This window comes from Procambarus clarkii, chromosome 10 (genome assembly GCF_040958095.1).
Source record: "Procambarus clarkii isolate CNS0578487 chromosome 10, FALCON_Pclarkii_2.0, whole genome shotgun sequence".
Lineage (NCBI taxonomy): Eukaryota > Metazoa > Arthropoda > Malacostraca > Decapoda > Cambaridae > Procambarus > Procambarus clarkii.
The window spans coordinates 52,351,508-52,378,402 of NC_091159.1; the positions used below are offsets into that span (position 1 = coordinate 52,351,508).

The 26,895-nt window shown below is 41.9% G+C and overlaps 2 protein-coding genes across 2 annotated transcripts; one reads left to right on the forward strand and one right to left on the reverse strand.

The window, feature by feature from the left end:
• Positions 1–179: 179 nt before the first annotated feature.
• LOC123773362 (uncharacterized) lies at positions 180–7,005 on the forward strand. The gene is made up of 4 exons (XM_045767052.2): positions 180–661; positions 1,887–1,977; positions 2,777–2,869; positions 6,085–7,005. Exons 1-4 carry the CDS (start codon positions 650–652, stop codon positions 6,375–6,377), a joined length of 489 nt encoding a protein of 162 aa, XP_045623008.1. The 5' UTR covers positions 180–649; the 3' UTR covers positions 6,378–7,005.
• A 1,472-nt stretch (positions 7,006–8,477) lies between these two features.
• Positions 8,478–25,250, reverse strand: LOC123773668 (uncharacterized). The gene is made up of 6 exons (XM_069322161.1): positions 25,126–25,250; positions 13,554–13,792; positions 12,645–12,860; positions 10,959–12,283; positions 10,147–10,289; positions 8,478–9,521 (listed from the first exon to the last, which is right to left on the reverse strand). Exons 2-6 carry the CDS (start codon positions 13,756–13,758, stop codon positions 9,368–9,370), a joined length of 2,043 nt encoding a protein of 680 aa, XP_069178262.1. The 5' UTR covers positions 13,759–13,792; positions 25,126–25,250; the 3' UTR covers positions 8,478–9,367.
• Between the last annotated feature and the right edge of the window lie 1,645 nt (positions 25,251–26,895).

A 26,895-nucleotide genomic window follows, 5' to 3' on the forward strand; every position in this document is an offset into this window, starting at 1 on the left:
ATCGCTCCTGGACGTTGATGATCGCTCCTGGATGCTGATGATCGCTCCTGGATGCTGATGATCGCTCCTGGACGCTAATGATCGCTCCTGGACGTTGATGATCGCTCCTGGACGTTGATGATCGCTCCTGGATGCTGATGATCGCTCCTGGATGCTGATGATCGCTCCTGGATGCTGATGATCGCTCCTGGATGCTGATGATCGCTCCTGGACGCTGAAGATCGCTTCTGGACGCTGAAGATCACTCCTGGGCTCTGGAGATCGTTCTTGGAGATCACTCCTGGACGCTGGAGATCGCTTCTGGAAGCTGAAGATCACTCCTGGGCTCTGGAGATCGTTCTTGGAGATCACTCCTGGACGCTGGAGATCGCTCCTGGAAGCTGAGGAGCGCATCGTCACAGCTAGCGAGCGACTGGTTCCCACGTACATTAGGGTTACCTGAATTTTCGCCCAGTCTTTCCTCCTACGATGCAACGTGGCGCCCTCTGGGAACTGCAGACTTCTGACCCGAATGATGCCTTAAGGACGACTCACAACAGCAAAAAGGAACACAATACAGGAAGTAGCAGCAACGGGAGCGACGTATATAAGCGAGACGAAGGTTCCAGTGCAACAGTGGGTACAGCGAGAGCTGCAAGATAGTGTTGCAATGAGGATCACGGTAAGCGTTACAGAACAGCTGTTGGAAACAGAGGATCTGTCAGGTTCTGCATTTCAAATGTTAATGCTCAGGTTTTTTATAATTTAACTGGTGAAAGGTTGTACGATGGTCTGGTTCATAGAGTATCAGTTTTCATCTTGTACAGTAGGTCTTTGGCACAGGGGGATTTTGGTAAATACACGGACCTGGGCTCTGTGGTTCTTTTCCTTTGTCCAGTTCGCCTGTTGAGCTTATTTGGGAGTGCTTGACAAACTGGTAGGTGTGTGGAGAGATGGGTATGAAGGTATACCCATTCGAGGTATGTATACCCATCCTAGGAAGGTATGAAGAATGGGTATTCCTCATTGCCTGTCAGGGTAGGCTGACAGGCAATGAGGTAGATGGGTTAATTGGTATTTTAGAAAGCAGGTACGTAGATAAGTAGAAGAGAGAGTAGATAGGAAGGAGTAGACAGACCTTGGTAAGTAGATGAGACTTCCTTATTAGGATATACTCATGAAGGGAAGGGAACTATCAGGGGGGGGGGAAGCGCCAAGCCGTTACGACTATATAGCACTTGGAAGGGATTAGGATAAGGATTTGGGATGGGACGCGGGGTAAGGAATGGCGCCCAACCACTTGGACGGTCGGGGATTGAACGCTGACCTGCACGAAGCAAGATCGTCGCTCTACCGTCCAGTCTAAGTGATTAGGAGGATAAGTAGGTATAACTCGGAAGCTGCAAAGCCCAGTGGTCTACCTCATAAGTTCACACCCGAAGTAACAGGATTTGATTCCCGGGCAGAACACTAGGCGGTTAGGCTTTCCTTTCACCTACTGTACCTGATCACCTAGCAGTGAAACAGGTGCCCAGGAGTTAGGCAACTGTTGTGGGTTGTATACTGGGGAAGGTTAGGGAGAACTTCGATAAGCCTAAGTACAGACTTCGTGTCCCCCGACGTCGAGAAAGTATAATTAGACCTTAGTAGGAAGATATATTAATAATAATAATGAAGTAAGGCAGTATGGAAAGGTAAGAGCGAAGGAAGGTCAAGAGTAGGCCGGTGTAGGCCGGATTGGGCCGGGGTAGGCCGGAGTGGGCCGGGATAGGCCGGGGTAGGCCGGAGTAGGCCGGAGTGGGCCGAGGTAGGCCGGATTGGGCCGGGGTAGGCCGGAGTGGGCCGGGGTAGGCTGCCAGTTGGTAGAAACACAACGATATTAACGCCCCGTGTCCACGCTCCTCCAGGCGAGGACGACGGAGGTGCTGGTGGCGCTGACGGTGCTGGTGGTGGCCGGCGTCTGCCCCGCTGCTGCCCAGGACGACGACGGCGGCCGGAGTAAGCTATAACCCCCCCCCCTCTCTTATAGACACACACACACATACACACACACACACACACACACACACACACACACACACACACACACACACACACACACACACACACACACACACACACACACACACACACACACACACGAAAAGAGTGTGTGTTTTCGGGTATTCATCTTTAGTGTATGAGCAGAAAGCAGACGGCAGCATCTTGAAGAGTATATAACAGGAAATAAAGGGATTGTGAATCACTGAATTAGATGACCGACACCTGGAGGAGGAGAGAAGAAGCAGGAGAGACATAATTGCGACATACAAAATACACGATAGATTTATAGTGTAGCCAAGCACAGGCTATTGTAAGATGACGCCTACATAGTTTCACATGTATATATGCCAGAACATGAAGGGTGCGATAGTCTGTACACAAGTTAATTAAAGTTTTGTAGAGAGGACCAAAGAGCTGAAGCTCAAACCCCCATCTAAACAACTAGGTGAGTACACACACACATGCCATACACATGCACGCGAATTTCCACATTTGTAAATAACCAAACTGAAACAAGCTGGATAAACACTTAATATACGTCCAATTGTATTTGTAAATATTGGTTTTATGATATTTTGATTTGTAAAGAGATTGACACATTTTCTATGTGTTATCTATTTTTGTCTTGTATTTGCTTGTGTATTAGACATCATTGAAATTATTCGTTTGTGTGTGTGTCAGCTTGTCTTTACTTCTGGAGAAAGGTAAGTAAGTGTAATAAGCGCAAGAATAATCGAGCTTCTTTACTTTACAGACGAGGAAAAGTTCTTCATCAAGAATTACTCGACCACCACAGAAACGACCATATCGGCAGTCACCTCTGTTATTCCTTATCTCTGTTTCTACAGTAAGTTATCTAGTTATGTGTGTGTGTGTGTATTTACTATTTATATTTGCAATTTGTCTGCAGAATCGAGCTATTAGTATATAGACCCCCGCCTTTCTAACCAATCTATTTTTCCTCTATTATGTCTACTACATATATTTCTAAAATACACACATACACACACACACACACACACACACAGAGTTGCTAAAGTTCAGAGGCTGCTAAAGTTCAACTCAGGAAAGTGTAAGGTGATGAAATTAGGCGAAGGGAGCAGGAGGCTGAACACAAGGTATCATCTGGGAGGGGAAATCCTGCAAGAGTCAAATAGAGAGAAAGATTTGGGGGTTGATATCACACCGAACTTGTCCCCAGAGGCCCACATCAAAAGAATATCATCAGAGGCATATGCTAGACTGGCCAACATAAGAACTGCCTTTAGAAACTTGTGTAAGGAATCTTTCAGAACCCTGTATACCACTTATGTAAGACCAATCCTGGAGTATGCAGCTCCAGCCTGGAGTCCATACCTAGTTAAACACAAGACAAAATTAGAGAAGATTCAGCGGTATGCCACCAGGCTCGTCCCGGAACTGAGAGGATTGAGCTACGAGGAAAGGCTAAAGGAGCTGAACCTCACATCCCTGGAAAACAGAAGAGTAAGGGGAGACATGATAACCACCTACAAAATTCTCAGGGGAATTGACAGGGTGGACAAAGACAAACACTTCAGCACGGGTGGGACACGAACAAGGGGACACAGGGGGAAACTTAGTACCCAGATGAGCCACAGAGACGTTAGAAAGAATTTTTTCAGTGTCAGAGTAGTTAATACATGGAATGCACTAGGAAGTGATGTGGTGGAGGCTGACTCCATACACAGTTTCAAATGTAGATATGATAGAGCCCAGTAGGCTCAGGAATCTGTACACCAGTTGATTGACAGTTGAGAGGCGGGACCAAAGAGCCAAAGCTCAACCCCCGCAAGCACAATTAGGTGAGTACAATTAGGTGAGCACACACACACACACACACACACACACACACACACACACACACACACACACACACACACACACACACACACACACACACACACACACACACAAAAACACACACACACACACACACACACACACACACACACACACACACACACACACACACACACACACACACACACACACACACACACACACACACACGCACATCCCTAGGAAGCAACCCGTAGCAGCTGTCTAAACCCCATGTACCTAATTTTGGATAGATGATCAGGAGCATTAGGGTGAAACTCTGCCTATTTGTTTCCTCCGCCGGGAATCGAACCCGGGCCATTAGGACTACGATCTTCCCCCCCCCCTACCCAAGCGCTGTCTATTCAAGCGCGAGGTCCTGTGTGTGTACTCACCTAGTTGTGCTTGCGGGGGTTGAGCTCTGGATCTTTGGTCCCGCCTCTCAACTGTCAATCAACTGGTGTATAGATTCCTGAGCCTATTGGGCTCAATTATATCTATATTTAAAACTGTGTATGGAGTCAGCCACCACCACATCATTGCCTAGTGCATTCCATGTATTAACTACTCTGACACTGAAAAAATTCTTTCTAACGTCTCTGTGGCTCATTTGGTTATTCAGCTTCCATCTGTGTCCCCTTGTTCGTGTTCTTCCCGAGCTAAAGAGTTTCTTTTTGTGCATCCTGTCAATTCCACTGAGAATTTTATAGGTGGGTATCATGTCTCCCCTTACTCTTCTGTGTTCCAGGGACGTGAGTTTCAGCTTTGTTAGTCTTTCCTCGTAGCTTATGCTTCTCAGTTCCGGGACGGGCCTGGTGGCATACCTGTGAATCTTCTCTAACTTTGTCTTGTGTTTAACTAGGTATGGACTCCAAGCTGGAGCTGCATATTCCAGGATTGGTCTGACATAAGTGGTATACAGGGTCCTGAACGATTCCTTTCATAAGTTTCTAAAGGCAGTTCTTATGTTGGCCAGTCTAGCATATGCCTCTGATGATATCCTTTTTGATGTGGGCCTCTGGGGACAAGTTCGGTGTGATATCAACCCCCAGATCCTTCTCTCTATTTGACTCTTACAGGATTTCACCTCCCAGATGATACCTTGTGTTCAGCCTTCTGCTCCCTTCGCCTAATTTCATTACTTTGCACATTCCTGCGTTAAACTTTAGTAGTAATTTTCTAGACCATTCCTCCAGTTTACCCAGGTCGTCCTGTAGTCTCTGTCTATCTTCATCTATTTTGATTTTTTCTCATAATTTTTGCATCATCAGCAAACATTGGGAGGCATGAGTCTAAACCCTCATTCCTCTCAATGTTTGCTGATGATGCAAACATTATGAGAAGAATCAATGTGTGTGTACTCACCTAATTGTACTCACCTAGTTGTGCTTGCCGGGGTTGAGCTCTGACTTTTTGGTCCCGCCTTTCATCTGTCAATCAACAGGTGTACAGGTTCCTGAGCCTACTGGGCTCTATCATATCTACACTTGAAACTGTGTATGGAGTCAGCCTCCACCACATCACTTCCTAATGCATTCCATTTGTCAACCACTCTGACACTAAAAAAGTTCTTTCTGATATCTCTGTGGCTCATTTGGGCACTCAGTTTCCACCTGTGTCCCCTTGTGTTAAATAGACTGTCTTTATCTGTGTGTGTGTGTGTGTGTGTGTGTGTGTGTGTGTGTGTGTGTGTGTGTGTGTGTGTGTGTGTGTGTGTGTGTGTGTGTGTGTGTGCATTCACCTAGTTGTGTTTTGCGGGGATTGAGCTTTGCTCTTTCGGCCCGCATCTCAACTGTCAATCAACTGTTTACTAACTACTTTTTTTCCCCCCCACACACACACACCCCAGGAAGCAGCCCGTGACAGCTGACTAACTCCCAGGTACCTATTTACTGCTAGGTAACAAGGGCATTCAGGATGAAAGAAACTTTGTCCATTTGTTTCTGCCTGGTCCGGGAATCGAACCCGGGCCACAGAATTACTTGTCCTGCGAACTGTCCGCTCAGCTACCTGACCCCCCTGGTGTGTGTGTGTGTGTGTGCGAGAGAGAGAGAGAGAGAGAGAGAGAGAGAGAGAGAGAGAGAGAGAGAGAGAGAGAGAGAGAGAGAGAGAGAGAGAGAGAGAGAGAGAGAGAGAGAGAGAGAGAGAGCTCTTAACCACCAATAACCACACAACACAACATAACTGTAATTCCCTATCACTGCATCTTCGCCACTTCCACAGCGGGCTCAACTGCAGCCTCGCCCTGTGCGGGCCGCAAACTTCGCCGATCGCGAAGAATCCCGCTGAACGTAGATGATTTCCCCGGTTCTTTGCACGCAGCCACCGACTTGGCCTCGTCCGGTCCTGAAGGGGCGCCTGACGAGGAAACCATAGCCAGCGACAAGTTCTTCTTCACCCTCTACAGGTCCGTCACCACCACCGTCACCGTCACCACTACCTCTACTAACACCTCCACTACTGTCTCCGTCTCTGCTTACTGCACTTTTGCTGGCTTTACTGGGCCCGTGTGCTAGACCAGGTGTCTCCACAGTGTGCTAGCCCTGGTGTCTCCACCGTGTGCTAGCCATGGTGTCTCCACAGTGTGCTAGCCCTGGTGTCTCCACCGTGTGCTAGCCATGGTGTCTCCACCGTGTGCTAGCCATGGTGTCTCCACCGTGTGCTAGCCCTGGTGTCTCCACCGTGTGCTAAACCAGGTGTCTCCACCGTGTGCTAGCCCTGGTGTCTCCACCGTGTGCTAGCCCTGGTGTCTCCACCGTGTGCTAGCCCTGGTGTCTCCACCGTGTGCTAGCCCTGGTGTCTCGACCACCGTGTGCTAGCCCTGGTGTCTCCACCGTGTGCTAGACCAGGTGTCTCCACCGTGTGCTAAACCAGGTGTCTCCACCGTGTGCTAGCCCTGGTGTCTCCACCGTGTGCTAGCCATGGTGTCTCGACCACCGTGTGCTAGCCATGGTGTCTCCACCGTGTGCTAGCCATGGTGTCTCCACCGTGTGCTAGCCATGGTGTCTCCACCGTGTGCTAGCCATGGTGTCTCGACCACCGTGTGCTAACTCGATAATAAAATCAATGTCTGCAACTTTGTAAATAAGTGTTATATGGTGTGTATATATAAATATGACCCCTCTAAATAAAGACTAACTATAATGTACTAGTGTCAGTACACCCGGTGTTCACGAAGGAAACCAAATTTATACGCAGAGAGTACGCGGCTTTGGAAATATATACCATGGAAGATATAGGCATCAAACATTTACTCATCCTCTTAAGAAAACTGTACATTTTTCTTCAATCTTTGAGTCTTTGTTTACATTTTCTGAACAGTTTATGAACTCTGAACACAAACGAGATTGTTTACAAGAAAAATAGCCTAGGATTGTGACGTTTCGAAGCTCGCGAAGTGTTGAATAAAAATAAAGGTGTAACTTTTTCATGAATCCTGTAGCCCTCGTCCCCATTGTGATGAGCTGAGGCGACCCCCCACTCTACACAACACTCCTGGCAAAACAGACCCTTTAATTGCTGAAAATATGAAACTTCACACAAATAAGCAATTTTTTAATAACTGGTATAACAAACAGGTCTCTCTCATTCCTATTTTCCCCGTATATCTCGTTTTAAGTAAGATTGGGTACACAGATATATATATATATATATATATATATATATATATATATATATATATATATATATATATATATATATATATATATAATTAGGCTCAGGAAGGTACAGGTGTTTCTCGAGGCATTAGTGTTGTCTATGATGCCTGAATATGATTTAGTTTGCTATAGGTTCAGAGGGAAAAACCTCTTGTTGTCATTTTTAGAAATGAAAACAGCATCGCTTCTGGGAGCTTAAAAGCTTTACTGACGTGATTGACGAGTCATGGAAGTATCTACTAGTATTCCAGCGGATTTGGGAGCAATATGTATGTCTGTTGTCTGTTTTCCTAATTTTGTCTGTCCCTGCGTAATGAAAATTATTAGAGGGAATCTACGATAAAACACTATTTGATTAACATTTTATTCAATAAAAACATTATATATATATATATATATATATATATATATATATATATATATATATATATATATATATATATATATGTATATATATATATGTATATATATATATATATGTATATATATATATATATATATATATATATATATATATATATATATATATATATATATATATATATATATATATATATATATATATATATATATAAACGCGAGGCTTTGTTATGCCCACGATGGAATGAAATGTAAGCCCACACACAGAAATATTGTCTATAGGAACATAAGTCACTTATCAGCAAGATCATTGGCATTACTCTGTCATTTATACAATGGAACACAAACGAATATACGCCACACTGGGCGTATACGCAACAAATACGACATACAGATCAGCGAAGGTGAATAACAGGATACGTTTACCAAATGTATACAAAATCCTAATTACACAACAGAGGATGAGTATGGGTTGATAATAGAACAGCAATTCGCCTCAAGTAATTAATAACTTAAAAGAGTAAGAAAAGAGAAACACTAGGGAAAGTCCACAGAATTTAAAGTACAGTGTATTACAATAAAGACTAAAAACATTAATTAATGTTCTGGTTTAACTAATAATTCGGACATCTATTTACATTATCATATATTCAACACCTTTTTATTTTGTATGAAAATATTTACATTCAAACTTTACTATAGCGTCTCCTGAGGACTGTAAATACAAAGCTAATGAAATGAAACAATCTCTGTAACTAGCTGACATTATAATTCTAAGGTGTGCAGGATAGATGTAATTGTAATGTAATAATTGAGGTCTGATAAAGACCTTTTGTGCCCTCTGTGGAAAAAAATTAAATAAATTCGTTCAAAGAAAGTTTTATAGAACGTCATAAACTATAAATTACTTGACTTAACATTTGATCTTCATACACTTTCCATACACTTCCAACACCTAAACTATATCAGTCTTTATTACAATAAAAAATAAAAGTTTTCAAGAATCTCTTAAAATACCCGTAAACTAAACCATAATGCAATCAAAACACATAACCAGGATAGAGAAAATATTAAGTGGACATTTTATACAAACAAAATGCAAGAATGACATTGCAAGACCTTTGCTGGAATTGCTGCCCATTGGAAAGAATGTAAGACATTTATTGAAATTAATGTTTAATGTCATGGTTTAATTTTAGACCTATTGTTAATAATATGATTGTAAACATAAGATACAACACTTGACTTGCACGCAGACTCAACTTATCACGTGGTCACCAGTAGGAACTATATACTATACCTAGCATGCTTAAGTTAAAAAAAAAAAACTTTGCGTTCACCATAGCCCGTGCTACTTGGAACTTTTGTTCCGAGTAGCTGAATATTAAACAACAAACAACATTAAGTTTTAAACATGTTCTTGTTAATCACGAAAATTTAATGGGCTATTTAGTATTCCTACTTCAGAACTGTTTTAGACTGAATGTTTATCCAACTGTGCGCACCACTGCCATCATCTGCTGGCTGGTGAAGGGACAGGAGGCATAGGTTTCCTTGCACGAAGTCCCGCTGTACCCTTGTTTCATGGCCGTCTGATAGAGAGCCCGCGCTCCGCTCTTCTGTCCATCCTCTGCTTTTTCTCTGTAAATTGTATGATAAATTGACATTGTCAGATCTGTCTACAGAACTCCCTTGTGTCTACTTCGCTAGATCTCTCTACACTATTATCTCTACATCTAAAACCTAACTACAAATATTTCGTAAACTAACCAAACATAAAAAGTTCGGAATTGTTTTGAAACTCAAAATTAGTTCTAACAATAATTTTGTGAATAGGATAACTATTTACAAATTACTAAATGGAATTAGTGTGGCACTGTGTTAGTTACTTAGAACCCTGCATTTGCTAAACATGAGTTACCTAGTTCGGATGACCAGTTGTGTTGTGTTATGCACTATTAGGTTTTACTATGAACACTTTAGTGCGTGTTCTCATTTTACTAAATGCATACTAATCTGAAACGAATATTAACGAATATTAATTGGAAAGAGAAAAACACAGGGGGGGGGGGTAGAAATTGCCTAAGTTACTCTATCCTTTGAGATGTATTTATTTCTTGTCTCAATAAACATACTTGAACTTGAAAGAACACAGCTATAGCAAAAACATAAAGGCAAATTACTAAAGCTTGTGCAAAAAAATGAATAACAGTTTAAAAGTTCTTTTTAAGCAAAAAACAAAAAAAACCAGTGTGTGAGAGCTCACTTGAGGATTTCTAGAATCGTGTGTTCATCAGGCTGGAGTCCAAGGCCAGCTCTAGCGGCCAGTTCACACACTAGTCGCTGACCACATTTAGAATGGTCGGCTGACCTTGCCTGTATGAAGTATGAATCGTCCGGGAGCGCTTTCTGTCGACCAAAATTATAAAAGTATAAAGACCTGCTATTAGGGAGGGGTGACACGAGACTCACAGGCATATAATACACTGCCAATAAGAACAGGAGCAAAGTTCCTGTTTATGCTGTAGGATACTTGTAAACAGTCATGAAGTGATGACTTTTGTTATGAACCATTTGCCAGAAACAGAGGAAGATGTCTTAGCTTTATATGCTAAATTCTTGATGAAAATTGTCTTAGCTTTATATGCTAAAATCTTGATGAAAATTGCGTTAACATATCCTAGCCTCTTACATGTGACGTCACATTGCCACCTGGGGTTATGTAACATTTGTCAAAAATAACATCTAATATTAATATTTGCGACATGTATGCATTAAAAAAATAACATAATTTTGGTTATTATTTCGACTGTAATTCGCATAATTATATTCATGCCTAAAAAAAATACAAGCATTACGTTCTGGAAAAATCAATTCTTCACTTTGATTGGTGTCGGGTTTAAGGCCCATCAACCTCAGAACGTCCCACAGTCACCACTATTAATAGCTCACTGTCCAACCAGATATGCATAACTAAAGATTAAAATAAACTCAGTGCATAAGCACCGAAAATCAGAATACAACTGTTGGTATGTTCTCTCTGAGAATTTGTGACTGGAACAAGCGTGTGGATCTTACCTCAGTGTTGGTGGGGATGTCCAGCGAATTTCGGCTAAGGATGCTTCTTCTCCTCCTCCGGTAGCCGTAGCTTCCTCCACCACCTCTGTATCTGCTTCCTTTATCACTTCCAATGTTGCCATAGCTGGCGACGTACACTCCTGCAGATCCACTTTCGTCTTCTTCCTCGCTACTGATGTCATCATAGCTGCTAATTTCACTAACTGCACTCCCTCCAATTCCGATTTTATACCCACCCGCAGCCCCTCCAATGGCTTCTTTACTTTCGTCATCTTCGCTTTTGATGTCATAACTGCCAACTCCGCTGACTCCATATCCTCCAATTCCACCTTTATATCCAACTGCACCCCCTCCAACTCCGCTTTTATACATATCTCCAGCCCCTCCAATTGCCCCTTTATTTTCATCATCTTCCTCGCTATCGATGTCATTATAACTGCTAACTCCACCCCCTCCAATTCCGCTTTTATATGCACCTACACTCCCCTTAATTCCTCCTTTAAATCTTCCTCCTCCTCCTCCCCCTATTCCACTTTTGTATCCAGCTCCTCCTGCGATTACCTGTTCGTATTCATTATTGATGCTGCTGTAGCTGCTAGCTTCCCCGATTCCACTCACTCCAATTCCTGCTGTATATCCACTTCCCCTATAACTTCCACCAGAGCTTTGAATAGAACTATAGCTGCTAACTTCGAGTTGACCTCCACCGCCATGGTTATTAGCAACATTATCATGTCCTCCCCCTCCACCTCCATACCCTTTCATATAACCTCCTCCTCCACTCCCATACCCTCCGATATAACCTCCTCCTCCATGACTGCTTCCACTGCCATAGCTTCCTCCATAATGGCTTCCACTGCTATAGCTTCCTCCATGATGGCTTCCACTGCTATAGCTTCCTCCATGATTGCTTCCACCGCCATAGCTTCCATGATGGCTTCCACCGCCATAGCTTCCTCCATGACTGCCTCCACCGCCATAGCTTCCATGATGGCTTCCACCGCCATAGCTTCCTCCATGACTGCCTCCACCGCCATAGCTTCCATGATGGCTTCCACCGCCATAGCTTACTTCATGGCTGCCTCCACTGCCATAACTTCCTCCATGATGGTTTCCACTGCCATAACTTCCTCCATGATGGCTTCCACTGCCATAACTTCCTCCATGATGGCTTCCACTGCCATAGCTTCCTCCATGATGGCTTCCACTGCCATAGCTTCCTCCATGATGGCTTCCACTGCCATAACTTCCTCCATGATGGCTTCCACCGCCATTGTTGCCACCATATCCGCCGCTGGCCATGGGGTAAACAGTTATATTTCCACCTGAAATAAAAAATATGTTGGAGGACTCACATGATCTAACGATGAAGATAAATGGCACCTCTCATGATAAAAGGAATTGTATACATCAGGATCACAGTGCCATTTTCATATAGTCGAAAAAACAAACATTACCTGTTTCCAACAAATTTATTAAGCATTTTTTAATATGTATATTTTCCAGAGGAGAGACCGAGGAATGATCTTCACAAGTTTAGGCAATAAGTGAACTGAAAATATTACTGCTAATTAAAATAGTATAGAGATGAATTATTATAAAAAAATAAACGTATATCTTAACAAGGGAGAATAGGCCAATTTTCAGCGGTATAAATTATGCGATAAATATTTCCGTGCTACTGACCAGGGTTTCCGTCAGTTTGGACTACTGCTCTACAGCCTCCTCTCCTGCCACAGCCTCGGGCACAGCCTCCACCCCCCAAGATGCCTCTAATACAACCGATGCGAAGTTTGCCACCACAGCGATTACGACCAAGGCCTCGACGACGACAGCTTCGGCTTGTGCAGGCGACACCCGCGCCTCCGTAACACTTCGCTAGTAGACCTATTTTAATTGCTCCTGCCAAGGAATATATATATATATATATATATACTGTATACGTAATTTCGTTAGTAAATACAGTGTACGTCAAGAAGCACATCTGGAGAAGAATAGACAGTCGTTCTTTTCCGACGCCAATATGTCATATAATAGGCTTTATATAGAAAGCTGAAACATGTTATCTTAACAAATAGATACATGTGAAATTATGTCAACCGACTATATGAAGGCTCTAGTACCTAACTGGTTTCAGCTTCATCCTGTACCTGATGTGGCTTTAACAATATTAAATAAGGTTTATACATAATTAAAACAATATATAAATTATATTAACTTGATAAATATCTAGGGTCAGGCTTCAGATGAGCTGAAGTAAGATAACAGACTGTAGCTTAAATTGCAAATCTATATCTTAGTCAATATAAAGAGAGAGAAAGGGCAAGAGATTTTGTGTACGAGCAGTAACTCCATCCAGCAATGTTTCCAACTACTCATATTCTGATATCCACGACCAGCCCAACTTTAACATATAATGTCAATAGAGGAGTAACTGTCTTTTTCCTGCTCACCATTACGCTCAGGGGTAATCGTTACCTTTTGCAGTGTACGCTTTACAGGTCAATTATCTCTGTTGTTAATGCGGCAGATCTGTTACTTTTCGGCCTGGTAAAACTAGATCACATATGCGAAGCATTTTTAACGCTAACTTACCAAGAATGCCAAGAGCAGCTGCGCCAGAAACAGCTCCCGCGAGTCCAAGTCCGACTAGAGGGTTGGTGCCTAGAGCCAGAGTCCCCGTGGTTCCGAGGCCAGCCAGGGATAGGCCGAGTCCGGTGCCATCCAATATTAACTGGGAGTCCACGTTGGTACCCACCAGTGCCACCCCCAGGTAGCAAGCCATTACCCACAACCTCATCGTGGAAGAGCCTCGTGTGCCAACTGCTGCCAACCTGCGAGGAAGAGTATGTGGACATTCAATATAGGTGTTAGATTAATATTCTACAAATAGAGACTAGGTTATCTTGGGTCAGGGTTAGGTTTTTGTCGGTCATTGTTATCTCAATCTCGTAACTTTGCAAATAGGTCAAATTGTTGATTGATTTACGTGCCAATGTTCATAATTTGTACATATGTCCAATGTTCGTCATATTTACTGTTTTACCCAGGTTTTCGGTGAATATGCACTGAAGGTATATTTTAGCTTAGGTCTAAAGAATACTTGCTGGTCGATCAGCAAGCACTAAAGGTACTTGTTCCCATTAAACCTGGAGCGGTTCATAAGACTAAAACCTAACACTAAATCAAATCAAATATTCCGTAGAGGCCGCCTCTGGTGTCAATGAGCTGAATTAATTTCCTACGATAAAATCAAGAATGATGATCAAACCACAACTCAGAAGATGGAGAAGCGACGTCGTCTCGGTCTCTCCTGGACCATTATCACACGATTTGATAATGGTCCAGGACGGACTGAAACGTCGTCGTTTCTCTATCTTCTGAATTGTGGTTTGGTTGTAATTTCTTCAGCCACGTTATTGTGACTCATTGTCTGCAACATCACGAATATTTTTAAGAGAGAAAATACCGTCGATCTTAGTTAAGTCGATCTTAAAAGCTCCACTTGTCTTGTTGGTCAAGATTACGTTGTTAGGCGCCACTTATTGGATCGATAAATTGATTCAATTTACTAAATCTATCATTAATCTGAGTGAAAGTCCCCACGATAGGTCGGCACAGGCGAGTAAATCAGGACCCAATTACGGGCCTTTTAACTGGACCAGAAAACTTTCTGTTAACCCGGCAATCCTCTCAACTTACTCAGAACAAGAAAACTAAAAACGTCCACATTAAGGTCTGAAGCAGAAATTATAATATTGAATGTAGAATTTATAATGGCTGATTTTGCACGTAGTAGCACAATCATATACATGTGATTGTTTAACTGTAGCCTAGACCACATGTTTTATGATCCTCAATGTGTTGTGTGGGAGCGAAAATGAGCTGTAGCCTCACTGTCCTGTTAGGTAGTGAATATGAGCTGTGTAGCCTCATTGTCCTGTTTGGCAGGGATTTAATATGAGCAGCATCCTCATTGTTCAAATATGAGTGAATATGAGCCGTAATCTCACTTCAGTTTAGATGAAAATGAACAGCATCTTCATTGTTCTATGTGACATTGAATATGTGAAGTATCCTCGCTATCCTTTGCTACTACCCTTCTCTGCACTTTTGCTCTGACTTTTCCTGACTTCCTCTATTGAGAATCGTTACTTACCTTGCGAATCTTGCAAAATATATTTACTGCATTATTTTTCTGGTAAACATATTTACTGCATTACTTTTCTTGTAAAAATATTTACTACATTATTTTTCTTGTAAACATATTAAGTGCATTATTTTCCTTTGCAGTGATGGTTAATACTTCCTTTTACCTCTCTTTCCTATCGTCATATTTGTATTGAAAAGCTGCACTATATGTACAATGGTTGCGTTTTTGACTCACAATCTGAGACTCCAGGTTCGATCCCAAAGTGGGACAGAAATGGATGGAGACGTTTTCAATCACCTACAATGGCTCTGTTCAGCAAGCAGTAAATTGGTGCCTGTGAGTTAGGCTATGTTGCATTCTGGGGAAAGTCAGTAGTTCGACCATAGGAGGACCTTGATACAGCGTCCTTCTTTATAGACTTTGATTACAACAATCAACGAGTCTATTAACTGAACCCGTGAGTCTGGTCTAAAAGATATTAACATGATATTAAATAGCAGAATAGATGCTACTATTAACGTGTTTTCTGGTTTTTTTTTTTGGTGGCTAAGAAAATTTACTCTAGTTCTGTAATATATGATCTGAACCATGGTATATTCGCTGGTTGGTCAGTAAGCTGTTGTGACCTTAATATCCAGTCTGAGGTTAATTGGCCTCAGGCTAACCACCACACCAAAATAATGAACAAAAGTAGTAATGAGGTATCTTCTGAGGTGTCAAAGACAGATGAATATATTGGCAAACAAATGCCACCTGTCGGCTAAATTTGCCATATTTCTCCCCAAATGAGTGATTAAGAGAGTTAAATTGTTCATTTGTTGGATGATGTGACGTTAAGAGCTAGCGTGGGATGGATAGGTGGATTATCTCATATACAAAGCAAGCGACAGATTAGTTTCCATTTTTTCATTACGCACTTCAACAATAAGACAAACAACAAATTTTTAGAAACCTGAATTTAACCCACAGATGGAAGACTCAGCAAGTACTGAGACATCACCTGTAAAACACTCAATTTAATTTGCTCTCAATCTGAAGAGTTTTACCGGTTCTAAAATAGTACGCGTGTCAACTATTTGGTCAAACATACTAAAATGAAGTGCTGTATCCATAAAAGTTTCCGGTTTTTGTTTTATTCACTTAGCCCACATGACATACTAAAAACTGGAAATGTAACTAAAGAACCTTAACTAACCTGTCCAAGTAATTTCAGGCTTAGCATGCATTATCTTTTGGCCTAACATAGTACCTATACTAGCTATACTAGGTCTAGGAATGTGTAAGTTTGGTTTCTTGCCCTTTTTTTAGGCCTTTATAAAAGCAATAGTGCAAAATGTGAACACTGGTAGCTGCGACAGTCAATTATTGTACGCTCGACCAAATAATTGTTATAAGAACTATCATTTTAGGAGAATGAACTGGAATATTTACGAGAGGAGTATCACTATTCTTTGTGTATATGCTCTATAAGTTTGTTATAGTCCTGGAATAGGTTCAGAACTAAAGCATTCTCGCTGGGTTGGTAAGTTTTTACGATGGACTTTTAATAACCCTTCAGAGGTTGATGGGTCTTAAGCCCAAACCCAATCCAATTCTTTCATTCTCTTAAGCGTTACCTACTATTCAACGTATAGTTGAATAGTAGGTAAATAATGATAATGAATAATGCCCATTGAATAATGAGATGAATTAAAACATTAACAGTCGATTATTTCCATAGTGCTGTAATAATAGGTACAGTTCAAACAATTGTATTTTACTTTAAGCATTGTTTGAAGTCCGGTCAGCATATTCTTCACGGGATCACAAGGAATCTTCCAGGCCTAAACAAGATTGAACCAAAACTTCAAGACGCCGAAAGGTGCATTCGTGGACATGTCAACTGTTGCGTAAACACTGGCATAATATTGATGACAACAGGCTCTTGAACCTCCGAGTTAAGATCGAGATATTTTGTGTCAAATTCTTCCAATTTGACCTGGAATTATCAGTTTACAAGTAAACCACATTTTAATTTTGCAGAAAAAGAGCTGTGTACGAATCAGGCTCAACATCGTTTGTCATCGCTTGATGCACTAACATTCTGCTTTATACATAGAAACAGCAAAAAATGCTCCAATAACAGTAATCCTGTCATTGGTGTTCTATTACTTCACTTTTAGTGGCAACGCATTGTGATTGACCGGGAACTCACTGACGGTTGATTCGCAATTACTTTTCCTAAGCGAATTTTCAGTTTCGATAACAATATCACTTGATTGCAGTCATTGCAGAAACTGCTAATTGAATTTTGATTCCGCTAGTTTTACGCAAAGTCGAGGTTTTCCTTCGTTTTAATTCAACACTAAAATCAGACGAGAATAGGGCTTCCTTAATACCGAAATCAGAATAGCCTTTTTGCGAAGAACATCCAGCACTTAGTTGGTGTAGAGACTGACCTTCGTGCCTCTGGGTACGACGGCGAGATGCTACGGCCACAATACCTCGAAGTACTCAACTCGCACCTGCTTCTGCTGCTGCTGCTGCTCTTTGATTACGAAGAGGGATGTCTGCAGTATGTGTGTGTGTGTGTGAAGGGTTTGTCCAAAAATGAAGCTGCGAGAGACCTCAGCTTTGGCTTATATAGGTCTCTCACTTTCGAAGTGAGAACGATTCTTAAGATCACTCGGACCCGAACTCACAGCAGGGTTGCTAGCGTCACTCTTTCTCCGTAATCGCGTCGCTTACAACACTGCACTCACCTTCGTTATGTATAATTATCCATCAAGTTTAGATTATTTCATCTACACCCATTTTGTTTTCAATCTAAATAAGAATTGTATGCTGTTTTTCTTACAACACGTTTGTTGTTGAGATTGAAATGGATAAGTGTCGCAGTCATCAATTTCTAATGATGAGATATATCAATTTATATAAACAAGAATAGATCAAGAAATGTTTAAATTTATATTGAAAAAGAAAACAATGTTTATATTTGAGACACACACACATATTACATATATATATATATATATATATATATATATATATATATATATATATATATTATTAAATATGACCGAAAAAGTAAGATTAATAATTTTAACACGAATTTTCTCAATCTTTCGTACAATATGCTTCACTGTTGGAGGTAAATCAAAAATCACTTCTCCAAAATTCATTTTTATTTCTAGTCTGACGCGACACGGGCGCGTTTCGTAAAACTTATTACATTTTCAAAGACTTCACAAATACACAACTGATTAGAACTTGCGTTTCCCTGATTTTATATCTACATTTGAGTGAGGTGGGAAGGGTGATGTGGCATTACATTTGAGTGAGGTGGGAAGGATGATGTGGCATTAACACAAGACAGAACACTAGAGGATATTAATAGGGTATTAAAAGTATCAACACAAGACAGAACAGAAACAATGGGTATTGAATAGAAGTGTTTGTAGAAAGCCTATTGGTCCATATTTCTTGATGCTTCTATATTGGAGCGGAGTCTTGAGGTGGGTAGAATATAGTTGTGCAATAATTGGCTGTTGATTGCTGGTGTTGACTTCTTGATGTGTAGTGCCTCGCAAACGTCAAGCCGCCTGCTATCGCTGTATCTATCGATGATTTCTGTGTTGTTTACTAGGATTTCTCTGGCGATGGTTTGGTTATGGGAAGAGATTATATGTTCCTTAATGGAGCCCTGTTGTTTATGCATCGTTAAACGCCTAGAAAGAGATGTTGTTGTCTTGCCTATATACTGGGTTTTTTGGAGCTTACAGTCCCCAAGTGGGCATTTGAAGGCATAGACGACGTTAGTCTCTTTTAAGGCGTTCTGTTTCGTGTCTGGAGAGTTTCTCATGAGTAGGCTGGCCGTTTTTCTGGTTTTATAGTAAATCGTCAGTTGTATCCTCTGATTTTTGTCTGTAGGGATAACGTTTCTATTAACAATATCTTTCAGGACCCTTTCCTCTGTTTTATGAGCTGTGGAAAAGAAGTTCCTGTAAAATAGTCTAATAGGGGGTATAGGTGTTGTGTTAGTTGTCTCTTCGGAGGTTGCATGGCTTTTCACTTTCCTTCTTATGATGTCTTCGATGAAACCATTGGAGAAGCCGAAGACATCATAAGAAGGAAAGTGAAAAGCCATGCAACCTCCGAAGAGACAACTAACACAACACCTATACCCCCTATTAGACTATTTTACAGGAACTTCTTTTCCACAGCTCATAAAACAGAGGAAAGGGTCCTGAAAGATATTGTTAATAGAAACGTTATCCCTACAGACAAAAATCAGAGGATACAACTGACGATTTACTATAAAACCAGAAAAACGGCCAGCCTACTCATGAGAAACTCTCCAGACACGAAACAGAACGCCTTAAAAGAGACTAACGTCGTCTATGCCTTCAAATGCCCACTTGGGGACTGTAAGCTCCAAAAAACCCAGTATATAGGCAAGACAACAACATCTCTTTCTAGGCGTTTAACGATGCATAAACAACAGGGCTCCATTAAGGAACATATAATCTCTTCCCATAACCAAACCATCGCCAGAGAAATCCTAGTAAACAACACAGAAATCATCGATAGATACAGCGATAGCAGGCGGCTTGACGTTTGCGAGGCACTACACATCAAGAAGTCAACACCAGCAATCAACAGCCAATTATTGCACAACTATATTCTACCCACCTCAAGACTCCGCTCCAATATAGAAGCATCAAGAAATATGGACCAATAGGCTTTCTACAAACACTTCTATTCAATACCCATTGTTTCTGTTCTGTCTTGTGTTGATACTTTTAATACCCTATTAATATCCTCTAGTGTTCTGTCTTGTGTTAATGCCACATCATCCTTCCCACCTCACTCAAATGTAATGCCACATCACCCTTCCCACCTCACTCAAATGTAGATATAAAATCAGGGAAACGCAAGTTCTAATCAGTTGTGTATTTGTGAAGTCTTTGAAAATGTAATAAGTTTTATGAAACGCGCCCGTGTCGCGTCAGACTAGAAATAAAAATGAATTTTGGAGAAGTGATTTTTGATTTACCTCCAACAGTGAAGCATATTGTACGAAAGATTGAGAAAATTCGTGTTAAAATTATTAATCTTACTTTTTCGGTCATATTTAATAATATATGTCTACAGGAAAGACTGCTACCAAAATATACTAATATATATATATATATATATATGCAATTGACGATCACTAAACACTGATCATTTGTATGCGGAAAAACCACAAAGAAATGGGAAAGAGAGGTGAACGTTTCGGCCTGTTAGAGCCTTTGTTAACACAAAGGCTCTAACAGGCCGAAACGTTCACCTCTCTTTCCCATTTCTTTGTGGTTTTTCCGCATATATTAGTAGGCATCCTTCAGTCTCGGGAGACTATGGAGTTGCGCCCTGGTTGTCAATCCTGGTGCAGCATCTGGTGTGACTGATGTGGTTTTTCCGCACATATATATATATATATATATTATATATATATATATATATATATATATATATATATATATATATATATATATATATATATATATGTATATATATATATATATATATATATATATATATATATATATATATATATATATATATATATATATATATATATATATATATATATATATATATATATATGTCGTACCTAGTAGCCAGAACGCACTTCTCAGCCTTCTATGCAAGGCCCAATTTGCCTAATAAGCCAAGTTTTCATGAATTAATTGTTTTTCGACTACCTAACCTACCTAACCTAACCTAACCTAACTTTTTCGGATACCTAACCTAACCTAACATATAGAGATAGGTTAGGTTAGGTTAGGTAGGGTTGGATAGGTTCGGTCATATATCTATGTAAATTTTAATTCCAATAAAAAAAAATGAACTCATACATAATGAAATGGATAGCTTTATCATTTCATAAGAAAAAAATTAGAGAAAATTTATTAATTCAGGAAAACTTGGCTTATTAGGCAAATCGGGCCATGCATAGTAGGCTGAGAAGTGAGTTCTGGCTACTAGGTACGACATATATATATATATATATATATATATATATATATATATATATATATATATATATATATATATATATATATATATATATATATATATATATATATATATATATATATATATATATATATATGCGAACAAGCCTGAACGGTCTCCAGGCATATATGCAACTGAAAACTCACACCCCGAAAGTGACTCGAACCCATACTGCCAGGAGCACTCTGCATCTGGCGTACAGGACACCTTAACCACTCGACCAACATGAGTTCTGGGGTGTGAGTTTTCAGTTGCATATATGCCTGGAGACCGTTCAGGCTTGTTCGCATTTGTGTTCCTCACGTGTGCCCCAAAGAATGAGGTGATTTGATAAAATACTATGCCCAAGATTACCATCAGAGTGCCGGCGGGGGGATGGGGAATTAGCCTCAGCTACCATTCTCTTTTGCCGGTCGGATATTTTTCCTTAGGATATTTTCTGGTATGTCAAGAGGAGTACAGGCTCTGTCGGGATGATAGCCGACAGAGTGTATCGTGATCCAGGCTGTACTCCTCTTGACATACCAGAAAATATCCTAAGGAAACTACTCCAAGCTTGTACTAAAGAGGCACCCTTCTTGAGCCCGGATGGGCACATGTATAAGCAAGTAGATGGGGTCGCCATGGGTTCTCCCCTAGGTGTCCTGTTTGCAAACTTCTACATGGGTACCATCGAGCAAAAAGTCTTAGTCGACATGAACATGAAACCGGCCATATACTGCAGGTATGTTGACGACATTTTTACACAGGTACCTGATGTCAGACATCTGCAGGAGTTGAAGGAGGCATTTGAGCGGAGTTCCGTGCTGCGTTTCACTTACGAGATGGAAAAGGATGGGAAGCTGCCCTTTCTAGATGTAACAGTCATGGAAAAGAGCGGAGGCTTCCACACTGCAGTCTACACTAAGGAAACGAACATAGGAATGTGCCTAAATGCCAAAAGCGACTGCCCAGATAGGTACAAGAGGAGTGTTGTTAACGCATATGTCGACCGTGCTCTCAGCCACAGCTCAGAATGGAAGCAAGTCGACGAAGAACTCTTTAGGGTAAGGCAGGTCCTAGTCAACAACGGCTTCTCCAATGGTTTCGTCGAAGACATCATAAGAAGGAAAGTGAAACGCCATGCAACCTCTGAAGAGACAACCAACACAACACCTATACCCCCTATTAGACTATTTTACAGGAACTTCTTTTCCACAGCTCATAAAACGGAGGAAAGGGTCCTGAAAGATATTGTTAATAGAAACCCAACAGACAAAAATCAGAGGATACAACTGACGATTTACTATAAAACCAGAAAAACGGCCAGCCTACTCATGAGAAACTCTCCAGACACAAAACAGAACGCTTTAAAGGAGACTAACGTCGTCTATGCCTTCAAATGCCCTCTTGGGGACTGTAAGCTCCAAAAAACCCAGTATATAGGCAAGACAACAACATCTCTTTCTAGGCGTTTAACGATGCATAAGCAACAGGGCTCCATTAAGGAACATATAATCTTTTCCCACAACCAAACCATCGTCAGAGAAATCCTAGTAAACAACACAGAAATCATCGATAGATACAGCGATAGCAGGCGGCTTGACGTTTGCGAGGCATTACACATCAAGAAGTCAACACCAGCAATCAACAGCCAATTAATGCACAAATATATTCTACCCACCTCAAGACTCCGCTCCAATATAGAAGCATCAAGAAATATGGACCAATAGGCTTTCTACAATCACTTCTATTCAATACCCATTGTTTCATGTTCTGGCTTGTGTTGATGAAATTAATACCTTATTAAATACCACCTCACCCCCATCCACCTCACTCAAATGTAGATATAAACAAAATCGGAGATGTGTAAGTTCTATTCAGTTGTGTATGTGTTAACTAAAGTCTTTGAAAATGTAATAAGTTTTACGAAACGCGCTCAAGTGTCGCGTCAAACTAGAAATAAAAAGGAATTTTGGAGAATTGATTTTTGAATTACCTCCAACAGTGAAAAGAAATGTACGAAAGATTGAGAAAATTCGTGTTAGAATTATTAATCTTACTTTTTCGGTCATATTTAATAATATATGTCTACAGGAAAGACTGCTACCAAAATATACTAATATATATATATATATATATATATATATATATATATATATATATATATATATATATATATATATATATATATATATATATATATATATATATATATATATATATATACATATGTTTATGTATATATATGTGTGTGTGTGTGTGTGTGTATATCACGAAAACAAACACGTGATTAAAAATGTGACAGTGTCAGACCACGGAGGAAAATTGAAAACAAGCAACACTTAGTGGGCCAGCCAGAGGCTTAGGGCCCACGTAGGAATATCCCTGCAAAAAAAAAAAAAGTCATCGCCCTTCCTGCTTCCATAGACTAAAGTTAACTCTCAGTTTACATGCTTCTCAATGTATATCCACCGAGAAGCCAGGTACGCCTCCCGGAATGCATTATATGCCCTTCTGTTTGTGTATAAGATAATACATTAAAGGTTGTTGTAGTAGTACTTGTAGCTTAAGTAACTGAAAATAATGGTGGTGGCAGTTTTAATAGTTGTATTTACTGTTTTAGTAGTTGTATTGCTGTTTTACTTGGGCGGAGTATGAGTATTTATGACTCGTATGGTCGCTTCAGTAAGATTTTGCCATATGTGTTTAACATTTTCTTCTGCTCTGTTGAATCTAAGTTGAAATCTTAATGGGTTTGTAACTGTACTGTGTTAGATAATGATAATGAACTGTGCACTGTGTTAGATAATGTTCCAGTGGTCTGTCGGGCATTTCTCTACAGTGCTGACATTTCCTTTCATCTTCCGAGGGCGATGACGTCTGCCGTCAGTAGCGACAGACAGCGGTTGGTATGAGCGGCTACGTGGCAGGTGGCGGGTTTAACGTCAGCGTCGCAGGGTCCCCAGGCCAGTCGGCTAGGCTAGGCTCGTGGGAACTGAAGTTGAACTTGCTAGGGTAAGTTCGTGCGGTCAACAACTGAGATAGCCTGGGTATGTTTGGGGGTTGGTAGAGGACTCGACCAAAGCAACAGCGCATTCCAGGAGCTGATGATGTAGTTAAGTGAGAAAAAATAATGGCGATAGCCAGGTTTAGACTAGCCTCATAATTCTGCAAAAACACGCACTACTTTCCTAGGTTGGTCGAATGTTGCGATATTTTTGTTGGGCCGGCAACCCGTGTATGCGCACATCGAAGCAACATTAACCGAGGTTATGGACGGCACGATAAGTGGTAGTCCTGCCATCTAGGAGGAAAATGTCATATGCAACCAAGATTGCAGTAAATAATCTGCAACCTGGTACAAGTTAAGCTGGTCCATGCCTCAGCCGACCTCATCGTCGCATTCATTCATTTTAACATACTGTGTATCGGTGTTGTCTCGAGAGATGGATAGATCGAGCTATCTATATTCATATATATTTTTGTGTATAAGTAGTAGTGGTATTTCAGTTGCATATTGTCCTGGGGACCATTCAGGCTTGTTCGCACTCATATATATTTATTTACTAGGTGAACAGAGGCATCAGTTGAAAAGAAGTGTGTCCAGCCAGGGGATCAAACTCAAGACTTCAATTGTGAGTCGATAAGATAGGCACTGATACCCCTCACTTATTTACATGTACATACAAGCGTATACGCGAATATAAACAAACATGTATACATATGGGAATATTCACGCTTGCATGTATAACCGCACTTTCCATTCGAAGACACGCATATTGACGGGAAATATGCCTACCGACACGCCTCAACCACATGACCATACAATCCCCTCCACCTATTATTACTACGTGGAGGGTAATAATATTACTAATAATACGTAATTACACATAAATCAACTGTCAATGATTTTTGAAGCTTTTAATTGCATTAATTACGGCAAAGTGGGAGTCGTCAGGCCCAATTGAGAGGTGGAGAGACGCCGCCACTTACCAGCCAGCCGATGATGATGCTCATCGCCTCTCTAATCGTTAAAAGTGAGTTTGGTTCCTTGTGGAACCACTTTTTACGAGTCGTCGAATATTATCAGTACCTTATTTAAGCGTGTTTTATCTGGGCACTAACTTCGAATGGGATGATCTGTATGCTTCGTGGGTTCACCAGAACTTGATAATTAAACTAACACTCACTCGTTGTGTTAGGGCTTCTTTGGACGAGGGCTATTATAGTGTGATAGAGACTGAATATACTGTATATGTTTACTTTCAAAGCAAAGTGGGGTCTACTACCACTCACAGGATGGGTGGGGGGTTCACTACCATTCACAGGATGGGTGTGGGGTTCATTACCACTCACAGGATGGGTGTGGGGTCTACAACCACTCAAAGGATGGCGGGGGGGTGGTCCACTACCACTCACAGGATGGGTGCGGGGTCTACTACCACTCACAGGATGGGTGCGGGGTTCACTACCACTCACAGGATGGGTGGGGGCGTCTACTACCACTCACAGGATGGGTGCGGGGTCTACTACCACTCACAGGATGGGTGTGGGGTCCACTACCACTCACAGGATGGGTCTGGGGTCTACTACCACTCACAGGATGGGTGGGGGGTCCCCCACTCACAGGATGGGTGTGGGGTCCACTACCACTCACAGGATGGGTGTGGAGTCTACTACCACTCACAGGATGGGTGGGGGGTCCCCCACTCACAGGATGGGTGTGGGGTCCACTACCACTCACAGGATGGGTGTGGGGTCTACTAGCACTCACAGGATGGATGGGGGGTCCACCACTCACAGGATGGGTGTGGGGTCCACTACCACTCACAGGATGGGTGTGGAGTCTACTACCACTCACAGAATGGATGGGGGGTCCACCACTCACAGGATGGGTGTGGGGTCCACTACCACTCACAGGATGGGTGTGGGGTCTACTACCACTCACAGGATGGGTGGGGGGTCCCCCACTCACAGGATGGGTGTGGGGTCCACTACCACTCACAGGATGGGTGTGGGGTCTACTACCACTCACAGGATGGATGGGGGGTCCACCACTCACAGGATGGGTGTGGGGTTCACTACCACTCACAGGATGGGTGTGGGGTCTACTACCACTCACAGGATGGGTGGGGGGTCCCCCACTCACAGGATGGGTGTGGGGTCCACTACCACTCACAGGATGGGTGTGGGGTCCCCCACTCACAGGATGGGTGTGGGGTCCCCCACTCACAGGATGGGTGTGGGGTCCCCCACTCACAGGATGGGTGTGGGGTCCACTACCACTCACAGGATGGGTGGGGGTCCCCCACTCACAGGATGGGTGTGGGGTCCACTACCACTGACAGGATGGGTGTGGGGTCCACTACCACTCACAGGATGGGTGTGGGGTCCACCACTCACAGGATGGGTGTGGGGTCCACTACCACTCACAGGATGGGTGTGGGGTCTACTACCACTCACAGGATGGGTGTGGGGTCTACTACCACTCACAGGATGGGTGTGGGGTTCACTACCACTCACAGGATGGGTGTGGGGTCTACTACCACTCACAGGATGGGTGTGGGGTCCACTACCACTCACAGGATGGGTGTGGGGTCCACTACCACTCACAGGATGGGTGTGGGGTCCACTACCATGCACAGGATGGGTGTGGGGTCCACCACTCACAGGATGGGTGTGGGGTCTACTACCACTCACAGGATGGGTGTGGGGTCCACTACCACTCACAGGATGGGTGTGGGGTCTACTACCACTCACAGG

Coding starts and splice junctions, on each gene's coding strand:
- LOC123773362 (XM_045767052.2), top strand. Junction 1,978..2,776: donor GGACGACGACGGCGGCCGGA/GTAAGCTATAAC, acceptor TTTACTTTACAG/ACGAGGAAAAGTTCTTCATC. Junction 2,870..6,084: donor TCCTTATCTCTGTTTCTACA/GTAAGTTATCTA, acceptor CCACTTCCACAG/CGGGCTCAACTGCAGCCTCG.
- LOC123773668 (XM_069322161.1), bottom strand. CDS start 13,758: ATGAGGTTGTGGGTAATGGCTTGCTACCTGGGGGTGGCACTGGTGGGT. Junction 10,290..10,958: donor ACATCCCCACCAACACTGAG/GTAAGATCCACA, acceptor TTTGGTCGACAG/AAAGCGCTCCCGGACGATTC. Junction 9,522..10,146: donor ACGATTCTAGAAATCCTCAA/GTGAGCTCTCAC, acceptor TACAATTTACAG/AGAAAAAGCAGAGGATGGAC.